This window comes from Camellia sinensis, chromosome 8 (genome assembly GCF_055761805.1).
Source record: "Camellia sinensis isolate YWXY chromosome 8, ASM5576180v1, whole genome shotgun sequence".
NCBI classification, from domain to species: domain Eukaryota; kingdom Viridiplantae; phylum Streptophyta; class Magnoliopsida; order Ericales; family Theaceae; genus Camellia; species Camellia sinensis.
The window spans coordinates 9,438,248-9,455,888 of record NC_138968.1 but is presented as its reverse complement, the minus strand read 5'-3'; the positions used below and the strand labels follow the sequence as shown (position 1 = coordinate 9,455,888).

General features: G+C 32.0%; 1 protein-coding gene across 2 annotated transcripts; it reads right to left on the bottom strand.

Moving 5' to 3' along the window:
- Nucleotides 1–1,890: 1,890 nt before the first annotated feature.
- Nucleotides 1,891–7,746, bottom strand: LOC114269983 (putative calcium-binding protein At1g02270). Of its 2 annotated transcripts, none has more exons than XM_082882018.1 (10): nucleotides 7,226–7,746; nucleotides 7,007–7,111; nucleotides 6,802–6,907; nucleotides 5,901–6,121; nucleotides 5,708–5,784; nucleotides 5,493–5,601; nucleotides 5,269–5,394; nucleotides 3,701–3,811; nucleotides 3,498–3,605; nucleotides 1,891–2,857 (listed from the first exon to the last, which is right to left on the bottom strand). In XM_082882018.1, exons 1-10 carry the CDS (start codon nucleotides 7,370–7,372, stop codon nucleotides 2,615–2,617), a joined length of 1,353 nt encoding a protein of 450 aa, XP_082738144.1. In that variant the 5' UTR covers nucleotides 7,373–7,746; the 3' UTR covers nucleotides 1,891–2,614. The 2 variants fall into 2 exon arrangements, with proteins under 2 accessions (XP_082738144.1, XP_082738145.1); XM_082882019.1 differs by having other exon boundaries at nucleotides 1,891–2,854; nucleotides 7,226–7,730.
- Between the last annotated feature and the right edge of the window lie 9,895 nt (nucleotides 7,747–17,641).

Here is a 17,641-nt window from a genome sequence, read left to right as displayed (position 1 = left end):
AATTACTAAAAAAAATTAAAAAGCCAACAATTTATACTAAAAAATATTTCATTTTCTCTCTACTTTTTACATATCTTTTCGTAAAAAACTAAAAAGTCATCTCATACATACTAATTTTTTTTTACATCATATTTTAGCCAAAAAAGCTAAGAATTTACTAAAAAAGTCTGTTCCCAAACGAGGCCTTAGTACAATTTATGACATTGCTTATAATTTTTTTTTTTTTAATTTTGGGTCAAAATATTTGGTATAAGTTTTGTTTATTATTAACTTAAATAAATTGATAAATTTAATTATTAAAGAATAAACAAAGAGATGCTTTTAGTGTATATTTTTTAATGATCAACTTTTAATTTCTAAAAAACCACAAAAAATATGTTTCTTAAAAAACAATGATAAGAAAGCAAGTCAATGACATTTTTTTCTTCACCCCATCTTGTTTTAAACTGCCCCATCCTAATTATGTTTATTACAACTTTTGTATGTATAATATATAATTTAATTTTGTAAATATAGTAAATCTAAACATCAAAATTAACCCGGTCATTTCCAATTATATTTAGTACTGATATTTCTTAGGTTGCAAAATTAATCTGTCTTAGTCACCTCACTGATTTTCCCTAATATGATTTGGGCCTAAGGCAGGACACTACAAATCTATTCCCACCCCCGTCGATTTGCTTTTCCTTGATATGATTCAAGATAGGGTGAATTCATCCCCTTTGTTCTTTAGGCTAGATAAATTTTTACGTTGCTTTATTTGTGGAAAGTGGCTTTTTAATTGTATTTATAAGTCCTTTCAAACATGTCTTGAATTTTGATATATATTTCTTCTTCTTCTTTTTTTATTAAAAAAAAAAAAAAAAACAAACAAACAAACTTAAAAAGGCAAAAACCTAATCTCACACATTGAGTGATCTTTGGTGTCATCTTCCTTCAATAGAGTAATGGAGGTTTCCAACTTTAGCTCACTTTAGTATATCCTATATTCAAAAATATTATAACATATTATAATATAATAAATCATCTGATTTGCCTAAATAACAATGTCACAACTTTTAGGTTAGCAAGAATGAGAATTTGTCTATCACTTTTGTTAACTTTTTAGCTCTCTTATTGTTTATCCTTTCATATGACTACTAAACTTTGTCTGTTGCATCTCACTGGTTCTAAATGCTACACTTTCAAAAGCTCAATTGAAGCAATCAACAAAGCTTTAACATTGTCATAAAGGTCAAAGGCTTGACCCCTCCACAAAAAAGGCTCCAAAAGGTTTCAACTCTATGCTCTAATACTCGCTCACCAATCAAAGTTGAGAGTGAGAAAGAGAGAGAGACCAATTCACAGGCTTACTAGTGTCAGTTTTTTTTCCTTCTCAATTTTTCTGTGTATAAACAATTGTAGAACTTGAACCAATCATCACATCTTTCTCCATCTCCCGTCACAAATAATCTCCCAATCGTATTGTTGTAATGTTAGATCTTGACAAGTATGAAACATTAACAACTCAATCACAAAATATAATTTTTGATATTTTTCGAATTTGGAGTGACGGTATTTTTTTTTATTTTTGCACTTGTAACATGTTATCTCTTGATATTTTTGTAATCTCTTATAAACCTTCTAATCATAGTGAAATCACAACAATCATGGATGTAACTCTAATTTATGATGAATCACGTAAATTTTGTGTTCTTTGTGTGCATGTGATTTATCGTTCTTATGTGTATTGTTTTCCTTTGTATTTCGTGTCTCACCAATCTTGATGAAAGGTTATGAATTCTTACCAATTCACACAATCAAATCCAAAGAGTATCATTGTGTGATAAAAAGGTAGTTTGGAGCAAGAAAGAATGGGGACAAAATCAAAATACAAAGTACAATATCAGATTAGAAACATCGGATTGAACTAATGTTCACAACCCCCCATGTAAAATTCAGTTGGTTTTAGCTTCAATTGGAACATGAAATCAATTGTCCTAGAGGAAAATCAAACACTTTTAACAGAATGCTAGTATGCTACTGCTGGATTACTCCTTCAAGCAGTCAAAATACAAGAATCTATACAAAGTATACAATATTTACCCCCTTACTTTAAAAAGATGACTGTTATACCAACCCACAAGGTTATTTCCACAATGCATATACAAAATATTTTTTGTTTTTGTTTTTGTTTTTTCTGTTTTGAAAAGTTTCTACCTAAGTCCAGATCATTAGGCCAGGTCCCCCCCTTCCCCCAAAGCCCATGCTCCAAACAAAGCTACAACCGAGCTGAGCACCCAAAGGGGTGGCAGGAAGTATGTCTGTTATTGCTATTTTCTATACTTTTCACAGCAGAAATGCTAACCTTTCCATCGCTTAAAGCAACCAACAGAGGATTTAACCAAGGCAGCGTATCCTAAACAAGTAGTGGCGAAATATGCAATCTGCTCCCTATCGCAAAGTTTATCAGGACTGATGCTTGCAAAAAGTACGAGAGAATGATATTCCCAAGCCTGGCCCAATGGCCCATATCAAGCCCGATATTCATCAACCCATCCCTCGAACTTTCTCTTTCCATTCTTTCATCGAAAAATGGTGTGCACCAGACATCTAGGGTGTACAACAAGGTTCGTCAGGATACGAGTGAAGGACAAGGCATTCTTACGGGTGAGAACACCACAGTGAGTCGGGCATGATCTGAAAGAGAAAAGTCTTCGGGCCACGTTCCTTTCTCTACTTCAGTGGGGAAGAGAACTGCATTCTTCACACTGAAACCTATGGCTTGTCCCATGTTGTTGTCCACAACATTATCTTCCCAGACCTCATTACTTATTTCGTCTCTTTGGTCTGACCAAGTTGGATTCCAAATTCGCTGCTGTAACACAATTATTGAATAACATAAGCACCACATTTCATTTTTTTTTTTAATAGATAAATAAGGTCACATGTTAAAAAACTCAACAAATTTATTTCCATAACTAGGAAACATGAGTGAAGAAGCAATTCAGAAGTGGGAGAGGGCTTATGCCACATGTAGGGATGGCAACGGAAAGGTATGGGTCAGAAGACCCCTACGCCTGACGCTACCCGTTAGACCTCTCCCCCATCCCCACCCCCACCCCACCCTGCCCTGTTTAGTTTAAAACATACATTATCAATAATGAATTCGTCATTGATCTGTAGTGGGATTGCAGAGCAAAGGGAGCGACAGAATATGTGCAGTATATATAGTACGTGGAATAGATTGAAGGGAAAAGACCCTAAAAAATCATTTTGTGTGATAAAAAATGAAAATATAATTGGGGCAGTAGGTTGGGGTTACTGTTACCTCACCCTTGGCCCTAACCTTATTCAGATTTTCATTTCTACCTCCGAACTTGACCCTACCCTACCATATTAAGAAACCCCCAAACCTGTTCCATTAGGGTCTGGGAGGGTTGGGTTTTTTTCCCCCCTATCCCTCGTCACATATAGATAAATGCAAAGTCAACAAAAATTTGATGAACATAAGTTACCTGAAATTTTTTATAATCAATCACACCGTTTCCATCAATGTCTGCTTGCACCCACAAGTCGTGTGCCCCTTCAACACTAAGTCCATGGGAATGGCCAATCAAATTAAGCTGAATCGGTTACAAGAAATTAGTAAGTTTAGCTTCTCTCTGGAAGAAAAATTATATAAAGAAAAAGAACATGTTGAATCATGGAATGATCATACCTGTCGTAGTGCTTCACAGAAACCAGCATAAGTAATGTAATCACCATTGCTATCAGCCTTCAGAAAGGCAAATGCATCATGCTCTGTCAGGGAGGCTCGCCGAAGTAGATACTGAAAGTGATGAAATTCATCAGTATTAGAGATAGCAAGCACAGATGATATTTTTGTTATTAACACCAAGAAAAATTGAAAGATTCAAGTAATTAATGGAAAACATATCTCTTCCAATTCTATACAATTTTCTGAGAATATGAGAGAACACAAAAAACTAATGTTACATGAGCATACAAATATCTATAGACACTCCTAGAGTCCTAACTTGATGATACTATTCTGTCGTTAGGAAGATTAGCAGGTGTCAATCTTTAACTGAAGAATTTGATTGTATGGGCCAATCTCATACCTCAGATACAACTCTTTCTTGCTTTCTAGAAAAAAAGTAATATTATGAAAAAAGGAGGTTTTGCAAATTTGGACATTATGTGAAGTGGAAAGAAGGGAAAATAAAGGGGAGAAATCCTCCAGGATTGTTGAATACTGAGACCATTCCCGCTTTTCCACGATTAACTAACTCCCTGATAACCCAATTCACCATTTATCATGCCTGTTCCAACAAAAGATCAATTTGGTGATGGTTTAGCATCCCATTGTAAAGGGTTTGCGAATTGGTAGGATTGATGAGAGTAATGGAATCACTTGTATGCCCGAGTGCCAAAAAATGGAAAGATTGAGCAGAATACTTAAATGCAGGACTTATTATTTATTATTTTTACTTTTTTAATTCAAAGCACAGGAAAGAAAAGAAGAATATTACAAACCCATGGACCAAAATAGTCTCTCTCCAACAGCAGATAACCCATGGTTTTAAAACGGTCTCCGGAGATGCATCGGCATTGGTCGCAGTGCAATAGTATCGGGACTATCAAAACAAGTGATATGTGTCAAGAATTGGGTGTCTAAATTGTGGATTTTTAATCATCAGCATCAGCCTCAAAAAAGAGGCTTATAGCAACCAAATAGGTCATATCAGCTGCTGTGAACCAGGGGATTGGCTGTTAATTAGCTGCTCATGAATCGGATGAGCCGATATGCATTGGGAAATAGTCAATAGCCATGTGATTTTCATTCCAACTAGAATACTGGGGTGTATCGGCATTGGAAGGACAAAAACCTGATATGTATCAGTCGATATTTAAAACCATGCTATGACTACGTGACTTTTAACTAGATTGGTGAGGCATAACTATATCCACAGCCATCTTTAATATAATTCATACTAACATTGAAATGTAGTCATTTGATAAACATACATAAATTTCTACCTCCATCATGAGCACGCACGAATGGACCCACAAGATCACATCTCAAAGAACTGGCAGTTTTCCTGCCAGCATTACCAAGAAATGAAACTATATGGGATGACCTCAGGTAGAAATGACAGCTTTTATTATTTCACTCAAGGCACAATTCTCTCTACTACAGTTACTCAACTTTTTGTGTTAAGAATTGCAAATAAAGATCTACCAAGAGAACCATGGATGCGAAGATAGTAAAGATCGGGTGCTCACCTTGAACATGCCAAATACTGCTTTGCTCCAACTTGTTTTTAGTAGTTTCCGATATCTATTAGGATTAAGAAGCCATATGAAATCTACACCACATATATTCCCCCGATGATTACGGTGGCTAATCCACTGCACGAAAATATAATAATCAGGAGAAATAAATTAAGCGTTGAATAATGTTATGCCGAAAGTGATTGAGATTATCAGTGCAGGTAGGTAATAACCACCTTCTGTGCATCTGCATCAGCGTACTGATGGGCTGTATCGTACGATGAAACAAATCCTTGAGATCTAAGGAACTTGTAAACATGGCCTCGCTTGCTCCCATTCCAATCACTGACCATGTAAAAAAAAGCACAATAATGAAAATAAGTGATTATTTTTCAATTTTGAATTTTGGCAGAGACTTGTCAAGGTATGAGGTAAGAAATAGTACACTTACCCGCATAGTATGATGGGCAAAGGATTAAGCTTCTTTTCTTTCTGATAAGATTCCACATACTGCAAGATTTTGTAGACCTATCGCAAGACATATGAAAATTGAAACACAAATCATGATTGAAACAAATAGATAATGACTAGGACGAAATATTAATGAACACTAACAGAAGAGCTAATTGAAGAAATTAAACTACCTGATCCAATCGTATAATGCACAAAGTTGAATCATGTGGAAATAATAGGTGGGTATTCACAATGAGGATTTCTTGTCGAACATTGTTGCTTTGACATTGTGAAAAGGGTGCAACCAAATCAACATGTAATAGCTGGGCAACGCGGTCTCCAATATCATTGAATAGCAACTCTCGATGGTTTAAAACTCTAAAGTAGTCTTTATGCACGGAAGTCAGCAGACCTGTTAAATTCCAACAAGAACATCTTCGGCAAATGAAAACAAAAAAATGTCATGTCTACTAAAAAATAGATTATATAACTGATCAAGCAGGCTGAAACATAAATGAAAACCCTGAAATTTATTGAAATAGCAAAACAGAATTCAAGATTCTTGAATTTGTTAATATATAATGACCCTGCACGGGTAAAATTTTCTAAACTGAATAGAGGTTCAGTCCATACAAACAGAGCCAGAGAGAGGTGGCCCCAAAAAGATTCATATTTAAATATATTTCCATTGTAAATCCATGAAACATAATATTTTATGCACCAACATCTCTCGAAAAAATATATTTCCATTGATAATTCTTGCTCTGCCACTCCATAAACCCTCCTAAAATACCATGTCTTTGTTGTTCTTTTCCCCGCACAAAAATCATGCTTTGTGGCAACTTCTAATGAACAAATTTGATTTAAATAGGATTTCCACAAACAACAAAATCAAGAGACACATTTCGACCAATATTATACATGCATCCGGTAAGCAACTTTGCAAATCCAAAAGAAAGCATGCTACAGCCAATTCATTATGGTTCATTCCTATACATATTTCTTTAGATTCTAAATCAAAATGTAAAATTTGTAACCAATCAGATAGATTCAATAAAATTGAATTTTATGAAAAAAGATAAAAGAACATACCATCGCCGCGGTTGTTGGTGCGTGCGAGCTTGAAATTGATATAACCAGCATCCCCAAGTCTCCTTTCATACATGTTAACAAGCTCTTCGTTTCCAACCCAAAACTCCTGTCAAAACCCACATCACAATTTCACATTCTAGTAACCAAAACGATTAAAATTTTTGAAAACCATCCATCAACAATCAACAAAAAAGCAAAAGCAAACCTGAAGACAAATAATTGAAGATCGTTCGCACAACAACCAATCCAATATTCTTTGGTTCCTGTTCAGCCAATATGCTCTGAAATCACTTTCTCGGCAGCTCTGGTCCTGTTCTTTCCACACACACACACACACACACACCCAAAAAAAAAAAAAACATCATGATTTAGAAATCTAATGACAATGGCGAATTAAAAGATTGAAAATAACAAAAAAAATTACATCTTTATCGAGTCTGTTGTAAATGGGGGCGAGAATATTGAAGGTGGTACAAGAAATCGAAGATGGGTCGGCAATTGAGGAAGCAATCGCATAACTTCCTATTTTTGATAGCCTACCCTTCATTATCCCCCTATTCTTCCTACCCATTTCAATAGATGGCAATATATATGTATGTATATATATATATATGCAGAAACAGAGATGATTTGGTGAAATGACAAGAGAGAGAAGGGAATCAAAGAATCCGAGGATTGTTGGTTGGTGGGTTGGTTAACGGGTAGAAAAAGATGAACACAAGGAACAACAATGTCTTATTCTCTGATATAATACCACGAATGGAGACGAATCTTTGAGAGACAGAAGGTTGAGAGAGGGAGAGAGCCAGACAGAGAGAGAGAGTCTGGAAACAATAGAGAGAGAGAGAGACGGCGCGTGTGTTTTACAGAGAGAGAGAGAGAGAGAGATGATGAGTTTTATGGTAATTTATGGTCTTTAAATTTGTGCCTGTCATAGCATAAATCGCCGCCGCCCAAATTAACCCAATCCCATGGTGCTAAAAAAAGTAATATTTATATATTTGAAAAAAAAAATGTAAAATTTACAAAATGTGTTTTTTAAAAGACACTGCCTTTGGTCTAGTTTAAGATCGGACTGAATTGTACTGTTGAGTTCGTGGAGATTTATCATGGATTTCGTTTTAATAATTTGAACTGTTCTCGTTGAGTATTATATGCTTGTAAAAAAATCACGTTGATTGAATATCGATAGCTATGTGAATAAAACAGTTTTTTATCAACCGTTAATTATTTCACCGTCTATTTTTTTATACAAAATTGATTTGATCACATTGATATTGATATCCGATCAACGTGATTTTTAAAAGCATGTAACACTTGACGAGTTCTACACATTGTACGGTTCAGATTATCAAAATAGGCTCAAAAAATGGACCTCATGAGCCGAACTAGACGGGTCCAGTCTTAATCTCAACTTGAGACAAGCTGGACCCTTTTTAAAATGTAATTCACACATGATAAATTTAAAATTCCTATCATATATTTAATGAAAAATAAAATTTAAAAACAAATAATTACAAAATAGTTGCGAGACAAAAAGAAACTATCATATATTAAAATATAATTTATCATCTCTTAATAAATTTGAACTTGAAGTCTCATTTATACTTCGTTTGGGAACATGCTAATTTAGTAATTTTTTGACTATTTGATTAAAATATGAGCTAAAAAAAATTAATATGTTTAGAATGATTTTTTGACTTTTTACGAAAAGATGTGCAAAAAGTAGAGAAAAAAAATAACCTTTGACTTTTTGATATAAATTATTAACTTTTTAATTTTTTTAATAATTTTTTAAATAATTTTTTAATTTTTTAACTAAACTGACATGCTGCCAGACGAGGCCTTACGCACTAATATTCTCTCAATGAGTGTTTAAACAATTGTTCGCTCTACTTTGATCTACTCATTACAAAAATGTGAAAAATCAAAAAAAAAAAATTAATACTCCCTCCGTTCCAAAATAATGGTCCCTTTTGGGGAATCCAACTTTTTTTGATAGTACAATTATTGTACTTTTAAAAAGTTGGTTTTCCAAAATTACCCTTGATAGTACACTTTTTTGAGAATATTAATGTCATAATTGTACTTTTTATATTATTTATGAATTTAAAAGAAGGGCAAAATGGAAAATTTATATTATTTTTGTACTTGATTTTTGAAGAGGGACTAATATTTTGGGACAATGAAAAATAGAATAAGGGACTAATATTATGAGACGGATGGAGTAATAATTATACAAAGGTGGAATCTACAAATATGGTTGGAAAAATATATTGTCAATCATACCTAACTGTACTACTAAGTGCCATTTTGGAACTTGCCAAAAACGTGGCGTTTTTGGCTTGTGAAGGAAAACGCAATGCTACCGAAAACGTCAGAACATGCATTTGAGGAGTGAAAAAAAAGTTGTCGGGTAAAATTACCTAAATACCCTCTATGTTAATAAATTACTTAAAATTTCAAAGTTTGACAAGGGTATATTGGGCATTTTATTTTGATTCGATACCATAAATAAATATTAAACCAAAAAGTAAAAAACTCAGCTTTTTACCAACTTCCCAAATCACTAAAAAAAAAGTCAAAAAACTTAGTAAAAAGTCAAAAGTCAACTTTTTACCAACTTCTCAAAACAACCCTAAAATCCCCACCTGCAACCTCTTCAACGCCACCAACTAGGGGTGTTAATTAACTTTTTATGAAGTTTTTTAATTTTTTGAATAGTGATTTGAGAAGTTGATAAAGAATTAATTTTTAATTTAATATTTGTTTATAGTATCAAATTAAATTAAAATGACTAAAATATCTTTGTCCAACATAAGAAATTTATTTTTTTATTTTTTTGTCATAGGCTCAATTTATAATTGTACACTTGCGTTTTTATAACTTTCCAAACTAATTTTGTTGTTTTTTTGTCACTTACATTTTTAAACCTCGAAAAAAAAACGTGATTTTTTTTTTTCGAAAGTTTCCAAAACGGCACTAACGAAAGGGTCATGGTGGTAATGATAGCGGGTGATGATCATCACAAGGGGATGCAAGTGAAGGGGAATTGTAGATTGATGAGACAGGAAGAGAGTGAAAAAGGAGGAGTAAAAGTATAAAATATAGGATAATTTTGCAAGCGTAACTTAAAAAATATATTTTGAAATTAGTGATAAATTTTGATTTATTTTGATAATTAGAAAAAAAGTCGGCTTATTAATTTAAAGGTTTATTTAAGTAACACAACCTCGTTATTTTTTTATATGTTTTTTCAAGAAAAAATAAAAACCAATAAAAACTAAGAAGTTTGATTTTTTTTTTTTCTCCCCTATTTTCCAAAATAAGCCTTTATATATATTAAAAAGTAAAATCATAAACTTTTCATGGATTTGTAATTGCTTTCTGAAGTTTCATTTAACAGGTAATTTCTTCTAATATGTATGTATATATATACACGATTTTGTTGTTCTTTTTTGTCTTTAAAATTTCACCTCTAGTGTAATTAAAAAGAAAACCCCATATTTTTGTAAATTTTTCCCCTAAATTTCATTTTTAATCAATTTTCTTAATTTCAAAACAATTTTGTTAATTTTTTTTTGGCTAATACTGGCAAGTGTATCCCTAAAACAATTGTTAAGGTGCATTTAACACCATATTAGTAGTAACTTGTATTGGTGCTACATGCACCAATTAATGAAATAACACTAATTATGACATTATTATTAACCTCACTTATTATATAAATTACAAATATTAAAAATCTCTTAAATTATGCAACATCATCAGTTGATATACTAGTTAATATATTAATTAGTGCATATAGCATTATTCATTGACTTTAGTAAATTTTTTATTTCATACTCATTAAATTAAATTATATGCATTAATTGTTTAACTTTTCTTAACAAATTTTAATTTTATTTACAACCACTTTATAATTAATACCACCTAATTAACTATTTTTAAAACATTAGTTGCAATCAATTACTATTAGTGAGACACCTTATCAAGTTACCATGACACCATTTCTTTTTTGATACACAGCATATGCTTTTGAAAAGGGAAATACTTCCACTCTTATTGTTACATTGATTCTTGTCATTTGTCTTACATCATTTATGTTAGGGGTGTAACTCGAGTGGTGGGTTCGATCGGTTTGAGGTTTGTCCAAATCCAGCGTGAATTGTGTTTGACAGTGTCCAAGCCCGCTCAAGCCCGACCATCAACCCGAGCATGGCTGCTCAAGTCTAGACCAAGCTTCATAATTCGAACTCGGGTTAGTCCGAATTTCACAAGGCAACAAAAAGCTTTTGAAAATTTCCATACAACAAATAGTACTTCATTATATACATACGTCCATTAGTCCATATAACAAACTTAAACATCATCCCAACCACAAGAGTGTCAGAGAGAGGAAAGAAAGAATAGATAAAAAAGGCTTTTGTTTTTAGTTTTAATCTAATAGTCCAAATAAAAGATATTATTTAATATATTTTATACATATATTATATAATTTATATAATATATTAAATGCAATTTCGGTTCTGGTTGCTCAGGTAAGCCACTGACTCTGCCCAAGTCCGGCCCAAATAATAATTCGAGTATCAAAAATATGCCCAAACTCATCCAGATTATAAGATATTGTTGCCCAAGCCCTACAAAAACTCTGACTGGGCACAGGTTGCTTGGCTTAAGCCCGCCCGAGTTACACCCCTAGTTTATGTATTGTTAATATTATCCTGATAAATAAATATAGGCGAGTTACACTAATGGTTCTTATAGTTTAGAATTAGTATCATTTTAGTTCCTGACTTTTCAATTGTAACACATTTGACTATGAATTTTAAATCTTGTTATAAATAAGGACAATTGAAAATGTTATTACTCAATTTTAAGGGTAAAGTCGTCAATTTGATAAAATATATACTAATTTCACAAAAATAAATATCAAAAAAATATTTTGAATATTTAAAAATAATTTATACCCACTAAAAATAAAATTATATAAAATTGATAAATCTTTTAGACATTTATTTATTTATTTTTTACCAAATTAATTTTTATTATGTGTTTGAATGATGATTATATAATGGGTGGTTGTTATGCTTTTAATGTGTAATTTATATATTTAATTTATGAAATATTTTTAGTTTTGAATTTTTGAGTTAATGGATTGGTTTAATAATAATATCAAAGTTGTCGCTATATTTGGCTTTTAGAAAAATAAAAACTAATTTAATGAAAATAAAAACAACTACAATAAAAATTAATTTGGTAAAAAAAAAATGTCTAAAAAATTTATCAATTTTATATAATTTTATCTTTAGTAGGCAAAAATAATTTTTAAAAATTCAAAAAAAAATTAAAAATTTATTTTTGTCAAATTAGTTTATATTTTATCAAATTAATGATTTTACCTTTGAAATTGAGCAATGGTATATTCAATTGTCTTTATTTGAAATAAGATTCAAAATTCAAGATCAAATGTGTCACAATTAAAAAGTAAAGGATCAAAATAATCCAAGACTCAAACTATAGAGACCGTTAATGTAATTCGCTCAATAAATATTGAATCCAACGCAATTTTATGTTATAATTATGGTTATCTTCCTCATGGACCTATAACATTGTTAGTCCCCTTATCATAGACTATTTTTAATCCATTAGTTCCAATGTAATTTCTTCAAATAAACATAATTCTTGTGAGATTTATAGGATTAGTAATTCAATCCCCTGAGTCATAGAGCAAAGAATAAAGCTTCGTAGCTTGAAAAAAATGGGATTCGAATGGCTCGACCTCTCTCTTTTTCTTTTTCTATCTCTTCTCCTCTGCCTTGGTCTTCTACTTTTTCCTTCTGAACTGCAACGGTGATGACAACACCAAAAGAGTTTGCGACAGTGGGCTCTTATATATATATATATAGATCTGTGTATACACAGATCTAAACAGCCAAGGTGTGTTAAACACTACGCCAAAACAGGGCATTAACGGCAGTTTCGTTACCGCCGTTTAAAGATACTATTAACGGCGGTAACGAAACCGCCGTTAATACCGCCGTTAATGTATCTTTAACGGCGGTTTTCGTTACCGCCGTTAAAAAACCGCCGCTAAAGCCATTTTTAAACAGCGGTAATGAAACCGCTGCTAAAGCCCTCTCATTACCGCCGTTAATGACGGCGATCTTTGTCGGCGGAGCTCCGGCGAGTGGTGACCACGCGCGGCTAGGCTTGAACATGACCATCTACAATAAAGTAAAAGTAATGTTTAAATATTATTGTGACGCCCCAAAATTTTTTTTTTTTGAAACGTCATAAGATTTTAAATAACAATAACTTGCTAGATAAAATTTTAACTACTAGTTAGGAACTTTTAAGTTCTTACAAAGCCAAAGTCCAACGACAAAACAAAACTACGAGTTCACACACAACGTCACAACATAGTTTAATCCTAATACAAGGGATAACAGGATTTTATTCTGACAAAATCTTGACTCTAAGTCAGCCAAGGTTCGATATTGGCAGCAGCTCCAATTTCAGCCTCAGTCCCTTCTTCAACATAATCTGGCATGAAACGCCAGGGCAACAAAATATATGCCATGAGTTTTGCAACACAGTAAGAAAACGTAACCAACCTACCATTCTTTTTAAGAGACAAATAATAATATTCTAAACATGAGATAACGATATAATTATACACAGAAATTACAACCATTAGAATAGTTTCAGCAATTTTAATAATTTAGGTGACACTCGAAATCTCACCAAAGAGATTTAACTTACCAACCACTAAGCATGGCAACGGTTAATTTGAAACCCTCCCTTGGTCAAATATTTAAGTGTTACCAACCATAACTACCAGGGATGCCCACGTCCGGAGTTATATACCCAAGTAGTGGCATCCGTGGTCTGCCCCAAGGAAACGGTCTGCCAGGGGTAAGCAACCTCCCTGTGTGCCACCTGCACATCCACCCTTATTCCAAAACCGAATACCGAAAAGGGTTCAAATAAGTCCCGTGCCATCTTAGAGTTTCGCAACACAATTTACGTGAGAATTCTCAAAATCAGGGCTCACCCTGAACAACCGGTGTTAACCGTCAACTCTTAATTCCATACAGTCTTTAAACCAAGACTCACCCCGAACAACTGGTATTAACCGTCAATTGTTAACTTTGTATATGTCGTTAATCATTTCAGTTAATTTTGATATTAATCACAAATAACTCCAAATTTTTAATCACAAGTAATGTTATACCAACTCATTAAAATTCCCAATCATAAAATATTGCATGTGACACACAATACTAAATAAAAGTACAGAATTTAAATAAACAATTTATTTAAACCATGGTATGAAATAATAACTTAGATACAAGAATTAAACCCTAAACACACACATACACAAATTTTTGATTTACAAAATTAGACTAGCATAATATTAAAGTGGTTATTTTATTCTGTCCAGAAAATTTTCAGAGTATATATCTTGCAAATAAAATTATAAATACATTACTTATACAACTCTAAAATTCATATCAATCTACAGGATACTCAATAAACATGTTATGGTTATTTTTCAGAAAGTTTTTCCCAAAAATAACTTATAAATAATTCTAAACAAATTCCAAGGGTGTTTATGACACAGATTTGTCACATTTCCTTATTTTAATTCCATGCTTAAATTTATAGATCAAACCCATAATCTAAGGATTTATTATGAAACTAGACTTCTCTAATTTCATCTTCTAGTCAGAAATTACCAGATTTGGCTTAGTATAGAATTTTAAATAAATTTTCAAATACATGGTAAAATCTGTCTCATAGTTTCAGATTCAGTTAGAAATTTATATAAATTCGTAGGAAGCTCAAAAATTGTTTCCAAAAATTTCTAGATAAACTAGACATCATTATCAACAACTTTGTAGAAGAAATCATCTCGAAATTCTGAGTATAAAATTGTCTAAAAATTCGGGTAACATGCTGGCAGATTCAAGACAGATTATTCTCAACACAGTTTCAGATTTAATTAAAAATTTGTATAAATTTGTAGAAAGCTCAAAAATTATTTCTAAAATTTTTTAAATAAACTAGACATCATTATCAACAACTTTATAGAAGAAATCATCTCGAAATTCTGAGTATAAAATTGTCTAAAAATTCGGGTAACATGCTGGCAGATTCAAGACAGATTATTCTCAACACAGTTTCAGATTTAGTTAAAAATTTGTATAAATTCGTAGAAAGCTCAAAAATTGTTTCCAAAAATTTTTGGATAAACTAGACATCATTATCAACAGCTTTGTAGAAGAAATCATCTCGAAATTTTGAGTATAAAATTGTCTAAAAATTTGAGTAACATGCTGGCAGATTCAAGACAGATTATTCTCAACACAGTTTCAGACAATGTATCAAATGTATGTAATCTGAAAAATTTCAATTATATAAAAACAGAATGAGAGGGTTGAGAGGGTTTTCTTACTTAGTAATAGAGTGACAAAATGGTTGAGAATTTTGGCTTCTTTAATCTCCTACTCTTCTTCCTCTCCTAACACCAAGCTTGGTGGGTTTGGGGATTTCTCTCTTCTTTTTTTTTTTTCTTCTTTCTCACCGGATGCTTGCATGCACAAGGAAGGCTTGCATGCATATAAATATTGAAGACATCTCTCTCTCCCTCTCATTCTTTCCATTATTTTATTTCCTCAAAAACATTCCATTCTCTTTCTCCAATTTCTAAGAGCAAACTTTCTCTAATTTTTATAAGTTCTTCCCTAAATTTTATAAAGGATGGTGGGTTTGGTAGGAACTATGGGTTGTTTGCCCATGGTTTGTTTGTTTGTATTTTTTTTTTTTTTTTTTTTTTTTGTGTGTGTGGGTTTCTGAAAATTGACACACTAAGATTTTTAACTAAGGTATTTAGTAAGAATAGTTATTATATTGAATCATAATTAAAATAATTTATAAATAACAAATATTGAACACCCACAAAATTACTATTCTTAATAATGTCTTGTTAGTGATTGAATTGAGTCAATTTAAAACTAACTTTTACACTAATGTATAATTCAGATAGACTGTAGACAAAATTAATTAATAAATTTTTTTTAAAGAATAATTAAAAGATGAGTTTTCACATTTATTTAGGAAATACATTTCATGAAGAGTGGTTGTGGTGGAGTGGTTGGTGTGGGTGGATGAGAGGTTGAGGGTTCAAGACTTGGGGAGTGGCAAGAAGAAAGAATTATTTTTTGAAAAATTTGAACTTATTTACGGCGGTAAAGAATCGCCGTTTTTGGTCTTATATTACCACCGTTTTTGGTCGACTTTTAACGACGGTAATTTATCTTTTTTTGACGGTTGTACTTTTTTCGACACGTGTATAAATGGCGGTAACGAAACCGCCGTTAATACCGCCGTTAAAAGCTTTAACGGCGGTTTTACAACTTTTAACGGCGGTAAAAAACCGCCGCTAAAGCCCAATTTTGGCGTAATGAAACATGTTGGGCCATGTTGTGTGTATATATATATATATAGATCTCTATATATATGTAAATCTGTGTATATCGACATTTTTTTTGGCCGGCCAGTGGTTTTCTCCTTTGTGCCCCGCTCTTTTTTTCTTCTTCTCTCTTCCTCCCTTTGCTTTCTTTCTTTCACTTCTCTGTTACCAGTTTCAAAGAGGGACAAAAATAATTTGCCAAATGTTTGATGTTGATTTTTATTTTGGATTTGGTTTTGATTTTGTGAGTTTGGTAAATGATTTTGGATTTTGGGAAGGAAGAAGAGAAGGAAAAAGGAAAAAGGAGAGAAAATCCATTGTTTTGATTTTGTCTCATAAAACTAGCATTGTTTTGATTTTGCTCATAAAACCAGCACGGTCATCTTCTTCTTTCTAGAGACAAAACAACAAACAACAGAGAGAAAGTTAAAAAAAAATTAAAAAAATAATACCAAAATAACGTCATTTTGACACCTTAAACTACTCGAAGTATGACTTTTTCAAGCAACTTGGAGAGACCGTAGAGCAAAACAAACCGGGCCAAGCAAAAATACAGGTAGATTTTATATTTATTTTTGGACAGCAAATAATGACGTAAATGAGGACAATGGATAAATCCTGTGTCACCATCCATCCAGATCATCAGCCCTATTATCAGTCATCAACCAGTGCTCATTTTCTCCACTGAAAAAATATGCCCCAAAAATATAATATGGAAAATTACCATTCATTGGTAATGTTTGAAAATTATTATACATTAATAAAAATTTAATTTTAATTGTTAATATTTATAATTTTTATCACTCTTTTGTAAATTTTTTTCTGACTACCTCTATTAAGTTATGACAAAAGGTAGATCACATTTAAAATAACTAAATAATAAATTAGTTGACATATTTTATTATGAGATTTTTTTTTAAAGTATGTAATATCATTATTTTTTTTCATCATCAATGTAGTGTTGAACCTTCTTCTATAAAAACATTATTCTGTCTCTGCGGCATGACCATTTGGTACTTTTAAGAATTGTAATTAGTAGAAATGATGGATTTGTCATTTTATACTAAAAATTAAAGAAATATTATAGAACATGTCATTTGGTAATTAGTACATGACATGAATCATGTGATACTTTAATCAGCGTTGAATAATTCTTGCTCAACATTACCACCGAGTTGATTGATGGCTAGCAGTAGTAATCCTCAAGATGAAATCTTATGACTTTAAGCACCAAATGTTTTGATTTGCTTTATTAGTACTATTATAATCCATTTAATTATTATAATAATAATAATTGAGGTTGTTATCGAACCATAGAGGGAGTTAATAATGGCTTTAACTAAAATTTCTTCAATTTAAGTG

Bases quoted from the DNA above. Each gene is read 5' to 3' on its own strand.
- LOC114269983 (XM_082882018.1), bottom strand. From the start codon at position 7,372: ATGGGTAGGAAGAATAGGGGGATAATGAAGGGTAGGCTATCAAAAATA. The intron at 7,112-7,225 runs GTAATTTTTTTT...TGGAAAGAACAG, and splicing joins ACAACAGACTCGATAAAGAT to GACCAGAGCTGCCGAGAAAG. The intron at 6,122-6,801 runs GTATGTTCTTTT...GGAATTTAACAG, and splicing joins CACCAACAACCGCGGCGATG to GTCTGCTGACTTCCGTGCAT.